Source organism: Idiotropiscis lumnitzeri, chromosome 6 (genome assembly GCF_059441095.1).
Source record: "Idiotropiscis lumnitzeri isolate Australia: NSW breed Sydney's pygmy pipehorse chromosome 6, RoL_Ilum_1.0, whole genome shotgun sequence".
Lineage (NCBI taxonomy): Eukaryota > Metazoa > Chordata > Actinopteri > Syngnathiformes > Syngnathidae > Idiotropiscis > Idiotropiscis lumnitzeri.
Genome location: NC_142396.1, coordinates 8,584,483 through 8,597,040, shown reverse-complemented (window position 1 = coordinate 8,597,040; position 12,558 = coordinate 8,584,483). Strand labels below are relative to the sequence as shown.

Below are 12,558 nucleotides of genomic sequence, written 5' to 3'. Positions count from 1 at the left end.
ATTGCGGCGGCGAGGTGACTGACCGACGCCCGCCTCACAGAGCAGAGTTGCAGGGTTCGATTCCAGCCTTCCTGTGTGGGGTTTGCATGTTCTAGCCGTGCCTCCGTTGGGTTTGTGGTTTTGGGTTTTGTGTCTTTGTGTGCCTTGCGATTGGCTGGCAACCAATTGGGGGGTGTACCCCGGCTACTGCCCGAAGACAGCTGGGATAGGCTGCGGCTCGCCGGCGACTTTTGTGAGCATAAGCGGCTTAGATAATAGATGGATGGATACAACCATTGCCACTGCTCCAAAATACAAATGGTGAATTCCAATTTGTCTACTTTTAGGTGTGTAATGTCTTTGTCCATGAACCAGGAAGTCACCTGCTAACTAACATATGGACAGACAGATTTATTGAATTTATGTCATTGAGCTCCAATAGTGGTGGCTGTCTGCTGATTGGTCGACTGAGAATCGTCGCTTCATGTGTAACTGCATCACATTATCAGTTTCTGCCATTTTCGCTATGGTTTGTTTGATGCTAATGCTAACAATGCTAATTGTCAACCCAAGTCGCATTAGAGACATACCTTCGAACCCGTGCAGTGGCACGTCGTACCGTTGTCCACTAATCGGACTCAGCCATGTTATTTGCCTCTCTCTCTATCGTAATGACCTTATATGAATGCCTGCCATGTTTGGACTGACTGCATGCCTCGCTGCCCAGCCTCAGGTTGCCGCATGCTCAGCTCACGTCCCACTCCGGAAAGCATCCGAGGAAACGACGCAGTCGTGTATTCGAATAAGTCATTCCATTGTTAATTTAAATGGCTTAATACATCACTCTGAGGTAAAAGAGCGTCTTGAAAAGCTGTGGGAAGGATTGCAAGTGCCGCGGAGAGATGCCAACGGGTGTTTCCTTAATACCGAATGAAATTGAATCATGCATTACCTCACATGAGAAGCTGCCAGGCTATTAATGGAGGGCTATAACCGGATTGGTTCACTTTCTCACTTCTTTAATTTCACAGCGGCCCCCAGATGTTTGCTCTTGCTTGGCCTGAACCACGGCGTCGTCGTCTTCCATCCTCCTGCCTCCAGCCCACTGTGGTCCTTGTTGTGTTAATGGGTCAGGAGAATCTATCAAGGACAGCGAGTTGGGCAGTTTACACATCGGGGGGATAATTACGAGGTGATTGGTGTCCTCACGCTCGCTGCTCTCGCTATCTTTATCTCCGCTGTGTTAGCTTCACCCAACATGTCTGCCACTGGATGTCTTCACTCTGGCCTGTTTCAACCCTGAGGCCTATTTGTTGACACAAACATTGCAGCTTTCTTTATTGGATGGAATTTTAATGAAGGGCATATGATTGCAAACTTAATTTCTCCACCTCCTGCTATAATTAACTTAACCTTCTCTCTTGGATGAGTCATCACACCTGCCATCCCATCCTTGAATATATCATCACGTCCTTTCTGGGTCATGATGGCACAATCTCACCAGATGAATTTAGTACATTTATGATTAAGTCCAAGCTGACCCTTGAGATATTATTAGATATGTAAGCAACTGATAGCGTTTTGAAATACACTTAATGTTTTATTTATGGCTGACATTGGGCAGAATCGCCACATCTCCAAAACTATCACTTTTCAGGAAACCCCAAAAATGTATTTAGCCAATAACATTGCACTGTCAAAGGAAACAAGCCATTTTAAACACTTAGTGTTTGTTGATCAATTATTTACAAAAATGACACTCGCATGTCGGAAATGACCAATAGTTTAGATGTGTGGAAAAAATGGGAGCTTTTCGGCCCAACAAGAGTGATGTTTAGAATACGTGTGCAGCAAAATGTGATTCAAGAGAGAAATGCTTTTGCAAAGACAATGTTCTGTTTTTATTTGCCCTAAACTGCAGGTTTTATTTTTTTCCACTTCAGTTGCAAGGTACCTATTTGGGCAGTGTGTTTAAAAGGGTGCCCGACCAGGGACACTCATACTGTCTCTAACTTTGAGCTCCTCCATCCCTGTGAATTAAAACTGTTATACAAACTACCTTCAAGTGTTTTATTAAATGGCCTAGAAAATGCCCGTGCCAAAGAGTGAAAGGTTACAACTGACACCACTCTGCTCCACTGGCGTATGGCGTTCCACAGGGTTCAATTTCGAGTCCCCTGTAGTTTTGATTGTTTTTCCTGTCCCTCTTGAGAAAACAATATTTCCTTTCACTGCTATCCAAATGACAGACAGATCTACTGTATGTCCCACTGAGAAAAAAGATGCTTTCTCATTAAGGTCACTTTTGTCCTTGTCTGGAGAAAATCATTCCTAACTTTACCCTGATTGGAGCAATTGTAAATGTTACACCTGATCCCTGTCTTCCTAGCGCTATTTCTCTATATCCTTTTTTTTTTTTACTTACAATTTGGACTTCTGTAAATTATATGTATTTAAGAGTTCCCCTCAATGCTAATAACTGTACATCACCTGGTGAATCTCTGGTTTTCTATTCAGGCACCAACTATACTTTCTGCTCAGAAAAGTGCCCTAGAGAGTTCGGATCCAGGTACTTGCAGAGTGTTCAATGCAAAGGCTCTGAGTTCACCTTCAAATCCAATGGGGGACAGCAAGAACTCATTGAGACTCGCCACCTCCAGACCCCGTCTGAGTGGTCGAGTGCCCAGAGATGGCACACACTTCAGGGCCCTTCCCCCAATGTATGCATATCATCCACCCAGAGCCATTCTATCTGTATGGAAATTTGGGCTCCACAGCTGGAATCCCACAAAGCACTGTCGTCTACTAATAGTTATTATCTCTTTGGGCTGCTCCCTCTCAAAAACCCCTGCAATACAAGCACATCACATCTTTATGGTAATGCCCTACAATACAGCCCCGAGCTATATGGCGCACAGACCTTTGTTATCATTACGATAATTCCCGTTCTCACTTGACTCCTCATTACAGTGCCCATGCCGCTTCGGCTTGGATATAGACAAATTTCTGTGTCTTTGTTTATTGTGCTCATCTTGTGACCATGCACAAACCTTCAAGCTTGTGAGATTTCAGTATAGGCACAATCTTTCTGTTACCGTCGTTTGTTATATTTTTCCACAGAATTGATCTTCTTTATGTGTTTTTTATTTTGTTCTTTGTTTTTACCTATGGCTTAGAGATTTCACTTCAGAGCTTCTTTTTTTTTTTTTTTTTTTTTTTTTTTTGTCTCTTTTAGGCTCCAAGGAAAGCTAACGTCGTCTTGGCCCTGAATATTTAATCTCTCATCCTGAAACAGATTTTGCTTTCTAAATGTGCTGCAATCACTTGGTAAGTGTACATTCTAATACGATTCTATACAAACAGCTGTGGCTTCGCCTTTACAAAGATAATTCTGTAAAGCTCACATTTGATTGACGCCATCAGGGAGATGTTATTTGACAATGGATTTATTATTCCGAGTTTTGCGCAATCATTTTTATGCACAGCTCTTTAATGGATCTCATTAGATTTGGAAGGCGCATGTTGTAGTCTGTGATCATTCTATTATTTTTCACTTGTAACATTTGTGAAGACTGATTTTTAACTCTTGGTATATCTGCATGCCCGTTCGTTTATACAACACTTTAATGGCTCTCATTACATTTGGTATGTGAACTGTATTTCTTAGTCTGTGACCAATTTATCATTTTTCAGTTGTATCGCCAATTTTTAAGCAAGTCAGATTTTCAGTCCCCTTAACACATCATATTTCTTAGTAGGAAAGTAAAAATGCACACACATTGAGATGGACCATTTTTTCAGCAACATTTGCAAATAAAACCACTCCAAATAAATTAAGATTATTTGTTACTCGACCAAGGTTGGACTTTTTATCCTTTAAAACAGTTGAACTATTTCAGCTGTGGTACATTATTTTTCATCAAAACCTTACTTTAGTTGTCATTCGGACAAGTTCAATGGGCGGTCCACAAGGTTTTTGTTTCCCTCATCATAACGCATTTTTATACAATGTGATGTATTAGCCCAGCAGGTTATTTATGCATCTTTATAGCACGATGAGTTTCAGGTCAGCCGTACAAAAGCGAGGCCCTGGGTCGCGCCCGCCTGTGTCCTTGCACGTTTCCGCCAAAGCCCACGTGAGGCGTCTGCCTTGCACAAAACAGTAATTGCAGCATGATTGGCACAGCTTGTCCCATGCAGCCTGTGTCCCACACTCGAAGGTTCCCCTCATTGTCACACAGCCTTTTAGCACCTTTGTTGCTCTCTCTCCCCCAGGACCTCACAGCTCACCACTGGCAGATGAGTCCCACTCTGTGACAAAAGGGTCCCTGCGCTCAACCTCATTTGAAGCAGTGATGAAATCCCCCCCCCTCACTCATCCGTTACCACATGACCCTCATTCTCTTGTTCACACACACTCACACACGTGCGACGCACACTTTCGGAGAAGAAGCATTCCGTTTAGCAACAGAGGGTGTTGCAGGACTGGGGGGTCGGGACCCTGGGGTGGGCTTTTAGGAGGCAAACAAACATGAGAGCAGCAGAGAAGTGATGTCTTGTTTACACATTAGCAGACATTTAGCAAGTCTCCGGCGGCCTCAGCGCCGCCGTTGTTGTTTTTTTTTTTGTTCCTTTTCACACAAATCAACGCCGGGGGCGGAGCTACGTGGTGGCTATGACCACCCCTGGTCACTCTCTTGCCACCCCAGCATCTACGGGAAGATTTTGATACCTGTGACATGCCTGTCATTTTCACATGGATGCGATATTCGTAGATCCTTTGATATTCTGACCCAATTTATTTGTTCACTCCATATTTAAAGAATTGATCTGAATTCAAACTCTTAAAAGAATTGTCTCTAGTAAAGAACGTTTAATTTTTCAATTTGAATTTGTACGTTTTTAAAAAACGGATAAATTAAATTCATCTGCATTTCTTGCAAAAGTGCATCCGAATAGTTTTCATTGGTAGTCCCTTTGTCAGATGTTCATCGACACTTCAGTGCAAAATGGCGTGGGATGTTGGTTAACAATTCATCCCTGATTGGCTGTTAGCTAGCGAATCAGTGCATGAGATAGAAGTAAAAAAAAAAAAAAAAGTAAACAGCATTATAATAAATTAATATCAGCTAACATTGCTTTTTACTTGTTCCTGTGTGATAATGAGTGTGATGGGCATTTTTCTAAATTGTATTTCATACAAGTATGCGCGTGCATACACGTGTGCACGTCTAAGGCAATCCATCAGTGAGATGCACCACCCTGGCCACCCCACTAAAAAAAAAAAAAATAATGGCTACGCCCCTGGTCAACAGTGGATCATTTTAGATTGAGGCTGACAATCAACTGCAATCACTCATCCATTGCTCAAATAATAATGATGACACAAGAGTGCACACGTTGACGATTATTAGCCAGCAGCATCCCTGTAATTGTCATCTCTGCTAGCCTTCTGCTGTTAATTTTTGTGAGAGCCACTCAGGCAAACACGCACTTACAAACCGCATCCTTCGAACACTATCTAATGAGGTGATGACCAACCACTTGTTATAATTGCTTCAGTCTCAAGCTTATTAATCATATGTAGAGTTATTTAAGGATGCATAAATTAATCTTATATTAAAAAAGCCTATCAAAGCCTCAAAACAATTAAAGAGCAAGGTAAGATTTCCCCTGGGCTGCCACTTTTATTTTAATAGACTGTTCAGGTGATTATCATACTTTGATGCAACACTGTGATTAATGCAGACACACTTTTAAATGAGCTGCTCTCTCTTGCACAAAAAAAGGCAGAACAAACCTGATAATGACTTTTATCATCTCGCTGCCCAGCGCAGAAAGTATGACAACACCTGCGACTTTGCATGTTTTTATAAGGTGACAATAAGGATTTTTGAATGCACATGAGTTGGGCATTCTTGTAGACAACTCAAAATACATTTGAATTAATTTCGCCATCTTCATCACATTTTTAATCCATCAGATTGCTGGAATGAGATGATGATAATGAAGATGATGAATGCCTTTATTTTGTCATCTTGCTTTTTGACTTTTGTCTCTTGAAAAATTTATGTCAGTATGAATGGCTCTCAAATGAATGTTGATAATTCATTTTAATTCCGTTGTAAATCATAATGATAGTCATAAAACTGACATTTAAAAAACATACCTATTTATCACGTGTTTATTATTATTATTATTAGTAGTAGTAGTAGTAGTAGTATTTGCATTTTCTTATGTTAACATGTATTAATGTTAATGTGTGTTTAGCGACATCTTGTTGCGCAACTCTGACCAAATGCGGGACCCGCAGTGACAAGACGAGTCCTGTTTACCGTCATCAATATTAAACTCATGGTGACCAATCGTAAACGATTCATTGACTTCGAACTGTTCAATGGATGAGGCATTTTGCATAGTTTCTCCGTGTCTCTAACAGTTCAATGCTTTCTTTCAGCTTGTCATCTTTAGACCAACTGCTTGTCACTGCGGGCGTGCGTGTGTTAATGCACGTGCACCGTGCCTTCGTGGGAACGCGGCACGTGACGGGGGCCTGACACAATGCTGCTTTGCTGAAACAAAAAAACAAAAACAAAAAAACAAAATATATATATATATATATATATATATATATATATATATATAGATAGATATATATATATATGATCAATTAGAATTATAGGCTTCATACGAATCAAATAACAGTATTTTAAAATTGCATGAAATAAAATTACATAAGTGGAATCTTAATACAATAATGAGACTTTAGGCTATTTGTTGTGGTGGTAGTTGCTGTAGCTAATTGCTGCGCACGTCGATAATTTCATCCAACATCTGCCATGAATGGATACTTTAAATGTTTATGCGGGTGCATCTTGCAGTTTAACACGCTTGTGGTGTAACCCAACCCAGGCGAGCACATGCAGCCAGGGTGGGAGGGAGGGAGGCAGTGAGTGGAGTGAAGTGAGGGAGGCAGGAAGGCGGTGCACGGAGTCCCATCACTAAAACAAACACTCCGGCAGCACCCGACACACTCCTCGTTTTGTCTCCGCCACGCGTGTGATCGCGGCCGTGTGGTGCACGACGAGAGGGGCGCTGCACTTGCACTGAATAGGTGAGTTTTCGCAGGACTTCGCTTGGTACTTTAATTTGGGGGAAGGGATTGAAGTTCGTAAAAATGACTCTGGGGGAAATGTGCATTTAGGAAAAGCATGCGTCTGTCATCAGAGCGACTTAAACCCAATGTGTTCCAACATTTACAATCTTACTGCAGCTTGCACTCTCCCGCAACATGGAACCCATTCAAGCGGGCCGCGACTCCAGCTCCTCGCCGGGCGCCAAGCAAGAACTTTCCTACCCGCCCTCCAACAACCTGAAGCCCAACCAGGTTGGCGAGACGGTACTGTACGGAATACCCATCGTGTCCCTGGTCATAGACTGCCAGGAGAGGCTGTGCCTGGCGCAGATCTCCAACACCTTGTTGAAGAACTATAGCTACAACGAGATCCACAACCGACGCGTGGCGTTAGGCATCACCTGCGTGCAGTGCACTCCTGTCCAACTGGAGATCCTCCGCCGGGCCGGCGCCATGCCCATCTCCTCCCGGAGGTGCGGCATGATAACCAAACGCGAGGCTGAGAGACTGTGCAAGTCCTTTCTGGGGGCTCACTCGCCTCCCAAACTGCCAGAAAATTTCGCTTTCGACGTGTGCCATGAGTGCGCGTGGGGCAGCCGCGGCAGCTTCATTCCGGCCAGGTACAACAGCTCCAGGGCCAAGTGCATCAAGTGCTCCTACTGCAACATGTATTTCTCCCCAAATAAATTCATATTTCATTCGCACCGCACGCCGGAGTCCAAATACACGCAGCCAGACGCGGCTAATTTTAACTCGTGGAGGCGACACCTTAAATTAACCGAGAAAAACAGCCAGACTGATGTGTTGCACGCGTGGGAGGACGTGAAGGCCATGTTCAACGGTGGCAGCCGCAAGAGGACGCTACCAGGCTGCAGGTCGGAGTCCAGCTCGCCTCTCAAATCCCACGGTCCGAACCCCCACCGACATTCCCCCGAGATACCCGCCAAGATTCTCAGCTGCGAGGACAACCGGGTGAGCGTGGGCCCACGCAGCTACCCCGTCATTCCGGTGCCCAGTAAGAGCTTCGGGATGCTGCAGAAGATACCGCCGCCACTCTTCCCGCACCCGTACGGCTTCCCGGCGTTCGGCCTCTGCCCGAAAAAAGACGACGGCATCGTGGGCGAGCCAAGCAAGGCGGGCCTGCCGGGGGTCCTTTGGCCCGGTACCAAGGACAGCGCCTACCCGTCTTTCCCGGTTTTCTGGCCCGCAGCGGGCGCCCTCCCCATGGCTCCTTACTCTCAAAGCCCGCACAAACCTCCAGCCGAGATGCTACCTCTCCACAGACACGCCGACGTGGACGTTTCCGAGTCCACCGACACGTCCAAAGACAGCCTGGCTGACAACGACCGCTGCTCCAGCACCCAGTCCACGCGGAACGACGACGACAAGTCCGGGGATGAGGGGAGGCCGCTGGAGGGGCCCACATTGGCCCCACGCAAGGCCAGCTACGTGTCCGCCTTCCGGCCCGTGGTGAAGGACGCGGACTGCATCGCCAAGTTGTACGGCAGCAGGGGAACCTACACCCGAACCGGCTACTTGTCACCTGACTTTTTAAGCGAGAGCTCCAGTTACCGCTCCGTGTCTCCGTGCGTGGACAGCGAGGGCGAGGCGGACGTGGACGTGGAGACCAGTAAAACACCCGAGGACGAGGAGCCCTGCAGGCCCCTGTCCTTGATGTGTCCCCGAAGCCCTCCGGGGCTCACCCACAACGTGTCCCCGAGCGACTCGGACTGCAAGGGTGTACCGAAGGAGATAGAGCCGCTCGAGTCCCAGAAAGTGGGCCCACGCGTGGCTCCGCTTTCCTGTGACAGAGAAGGGCAAAGCAAACAGTTAACAGACGCACACATTGCGGCACCGTTTAGCCAAGTGAGTGACACAATTACACGACTTAAATATTTGCCCCAAAATTCACGTTTGTTTGCCTAATTAATAATAAAAATATTTTTCCCACTTTGATTTAATGCCGTGTATTTTCCACCCAAATCTTGCAGGTTTACACACAGGAAAGAAACGAGTTGCAACTGAGAAGCAGTCCCTATCATTTCAGACCTGCAAGATACCAACCTGCGGGGCTTACAACCCATGGTCAGACATCATTCTAATCCATATCTTTAACTGAATAAATCAAATCCGGAGAATCTAATTTAAAATGCGTGTTGGTTTTTTTTGTTTTGTTTTTTTTTCCTGCAAGATGAGGGGACAAGCAAAGAGGAGCCGTCGTCCACTGTGGAGGAGATCGAAAGCAAATCTTTACTGGAACAAAGCAACGACGAAAACCAGCTAGAGCAGGACGAAGGTACACGAGCAGAGAGAATGAGTTTCACAAGATTTTTTTCATTTTTATGCAAAATAATTTTTATCCCCACAGTAAATTAAAGTGTGTTTTTTTGCCTCTATCCAGACGAAGACTCAGCAAGAGCTTTGCAGGCACAAAGAGGCGTGCGGACTCTTGCAAAAGGTACGGTTGTTATATGCATTATATTTAAATATTACAATAATTAATTAATTGATTATTTTTTTGTCATTCCCCATTATTTTAACTTTTTTATCATTGTGATTATTTAAAAAGCTTTTATTGTTATATTTGATGTTTCATTATAATTTAACATATGTCGCGCTACTTTTATTTATCTAGCCATTAAATAAACTATTTTTAAATGCTTGGAGGCAAAAAGAAACTGATAGAAAAAAAAAACGTTAGTCTCATAATGCTCTGTAATTTGCTATTGAATATTTTAGATTTGGATGACTATTTTAATAGATACAATTAATAAATGATTACAAAATAAGAAACTAAGAATTATTTTGTCACATTCTATGTTTGTATTGTGTGTTTCCACATTTACAGCTCAATTTAAAGTTCATCCAATTGTGTATGTTGTCTCTTTTTAGAAGAACTACAGAAGCAACTGTTTGAGCAGGTCGAGTTGAGGAAAAAGCTGGAACGTGAATTTCAACATTTAAAAGGTGAATCTTCACAACGTGACACGGGCTGGATGTTATCGGTTCGATTTTGGTTCGAATTTAATTGTTTGCAGTCTTGCACGTTTTATTTCCTGAACGCTCCAGTACGAAACCTTTGCAAGAGCTCAGTGACATGCAAGTGGATTACAATCTTTGCAATAATCCATATTTCTAGACAAACTAAAATGTGGACACCGAGGTGTTTTCATACCAAAAGAGAGCAGCATTTGCAGGCGGCTATTTCTTTTTCTTTTTTTTCCTTTTTTTTTGGTCGCTTCAATGACATCCTTGTACTCAAATGTCTATCACTTCTTTTCACTCTGCCACTGTGGCTATATGGAATGATGAATGGTGCGAATAAAGCAGTACTCATTGGCAAAGGGGCACATAGACCCCCCCAAACCTGCAGTAACCGAAGAGCGGCGCATCGTGTTTTTTTGGATGCTCATGGATGTTTTTATTTTTTTTTACCGGTGCATGTTGTTACTTTTCAAACGACTCACCTCTGTGCAGCCGTGAAAGTGGACACATTAGCATTCATGTCTGAACACAACATTCCCACATGCACTAGTCACTTGGAGCTCTTTTTTTACCTTGACAATCGTTTGCTTTCATCACGTCAGAAGTGCAACTTGCAAGTAATTATATAAGCCAATCTAACCACAAAAGGCCGAAACGTACTCTTTGGACCACTGATCAAATACATCCTGTATTTCACTATTTAATAATAATAATAATGATAATAATAATAATAATAATAATAATAATCATTCTTGGTTAATTTTTCAATTTAGCTGTTGCGTTACATTGACTGTTAAGAATGCATTGTTAAACGTCCTCCAAATATGTATTCATCGCCGTCTCATACTAGATTGACTGTATTTCCTAAAATAGACTTAAAACATTAAAAGCTTACATGTTGCTATTGTTTGCACGCAGACATTAAACACTGAACTGCTCAATCTGTCCGAACGCTGCTGCTAACCAAAACAGCAGCACCTACTGAAGTACACTTTGCTTACACTTTGCTTTAGATGGCTCTAAGTGAGCAAACCTCGTCCAACTATTTCGTTTCTGAGTTGTCTTTTGCATCATCTAGCAAACCGTTTGGCTGTCAATAATTGAAAATCGTCTTTTCCCCGACATCTTCAGATAACTTCCAGGACCAAATGAAAAGAGAACTATCCTACAGGGAGGAGATGGTCCAGCAGCTGCACATCGTCAGAGGTGAGAAAAATAAAATAATCCTTTTCTGTATTTGATTGCGAACTCCCCCAAAAATTGAGTGATTACATTTATTTTAAGGCTAACGTATCGATTTCCTTGCATCGATTTTGTTTTTTGACGGACTGTGTAATTACCCCAAAAAATCCACGCATGTTTCCGAATATTCACGGGCACGTTTGATTTTTGGCTGTCGTTCTTCTCAGAAGCTCACGACGCATTACACCATTTCTCCTGCAAGATGCTAACTCCTCGCCACTGCACGGGGTCGTGCACCTTCAAGTCTCCTCTGCTCCCACCGTGACGCACGCAAAGACGCAAACTCCGCGGGGGAACCTTCCACTCCACGCTGCGAGGAATAGACTCATTCGTTGTTGTGATATTTATTTAATAACAATGTGTACTGTCCAGCATTTATGTGAAGCTCTCGTTTGATTTCAACGGAAACCATTGATGATATTTATTATTTGTGGCAACGTGCAATGATAATGTATGTATCTAAGTTGTAATAGTAAATAGAGGTTGTTAGTTCTCTCATTGCTAATTTATTCATAAAGTCTGGTGGATTTTTTTTTTTTATTTAAATTTGTCGTTTTAATTCTCCTCATGGAGGCTGGTCGCTGATTTTATTTTGGACATTATGCACTTTAAATGAGTGAAAACGTGACATCACAAATAAAACAATTTGTTGAGGAAGACGTGAATTTCGAAGACTTGCAGACAAGTTAGGCCCACGACTTTCTCTTGTAAAGCACATATTCTATTCAACTGTTTGTTCATGTGGTATTTGTTTACAGCCCCCCGTGAATAAATCGTTTTATTAAAAGACGTTTGGATTATTATACACATAGCATTAGTACGTATATATATTGACGGATTTAATCAATCCAAGTGTGTTTTATTTCTTATATTCACGATTGGTTGTTTCACGAACCCATTTTATGACGTCGACTGTATTTATAAGTCCCATAAGGGGTCTTTACCGTCACATTTCGAGATAACGATCGAACTAGTTTTTGCAGCGGCATATAAATACGTCATCATGCGGCACTATATGGCACGCTCAGTTACCACCTATATTTTCCCATTACATTTTCTGTATTTAGGCGCACGAGTGTTTTTAATGGAGATATATACCAATAACTATGACTGCATTCCCGAGGACCCCCCTTTTTTTTAAAAAAAAAAAACTTTTTGTGCACGCGAGAGTCTGCACGATTGACAAATGCACCACGTGTCCTGTACATTGATTGGAT

The 12,558-nt window shown here is 43.0% G+C and overlaps 1 protein-coding gene across 3 annotated transcripts; it reads left to right on the top strand.

Annotated features, from left to right (window-relative positions):
* Positions 1 to 6,947: 6,947 nt before the first annotated feature.
* On the top strand, positions 6,948 to 11,900 carry skor1b (SKI family transcriptional corepressor 1b). 3 transcript variants are annotated; one of them, XM_088298912.1, is made up of 8 exons: positions 6,948 to 7,093; positions 7,253 to 8,980; positions 9,106 to 9,199; positions 9,306 to 9,410; positions 9,516 to 9,572; positions 10,007 to 10,081; positions 11,231 to 11,305; positions 11,512 to 11,900. In XM_088298912.1, the coding sequence occupies exons 2-8, from the start codon at positions 7,271 to 7,273 to the stop codon at positions 11,604 to 11,606; spliced, it is 2,211 nt and encodes a 736-aa protein (XP_088155038.1). In that variant the 5' UTR covers positions 6,948 to 7,093; positions 7,253 to 7,270; the 3' UTR covers positions 11,607 to 11,900. The 3 variants fall into 3 exon arrangements, with proteins under 3 accessions (XP_088155038.1, XP_088155039.1, XP_088155040.1); XM_088298913.1 differs by having other exon boundaries at positions 11,509 to 11,900; XM_088298914.1 differs by lacking the exon at positions 6,948 to 7,093 and having other exon boundaries at positions 7,259 to 8,980; positions 9,118 to 9,199; positions 11,509 to 11,900.
* The last annotated feature ends 658 nt before the right edge of the window (positions 11,901 to 12,558 follow it).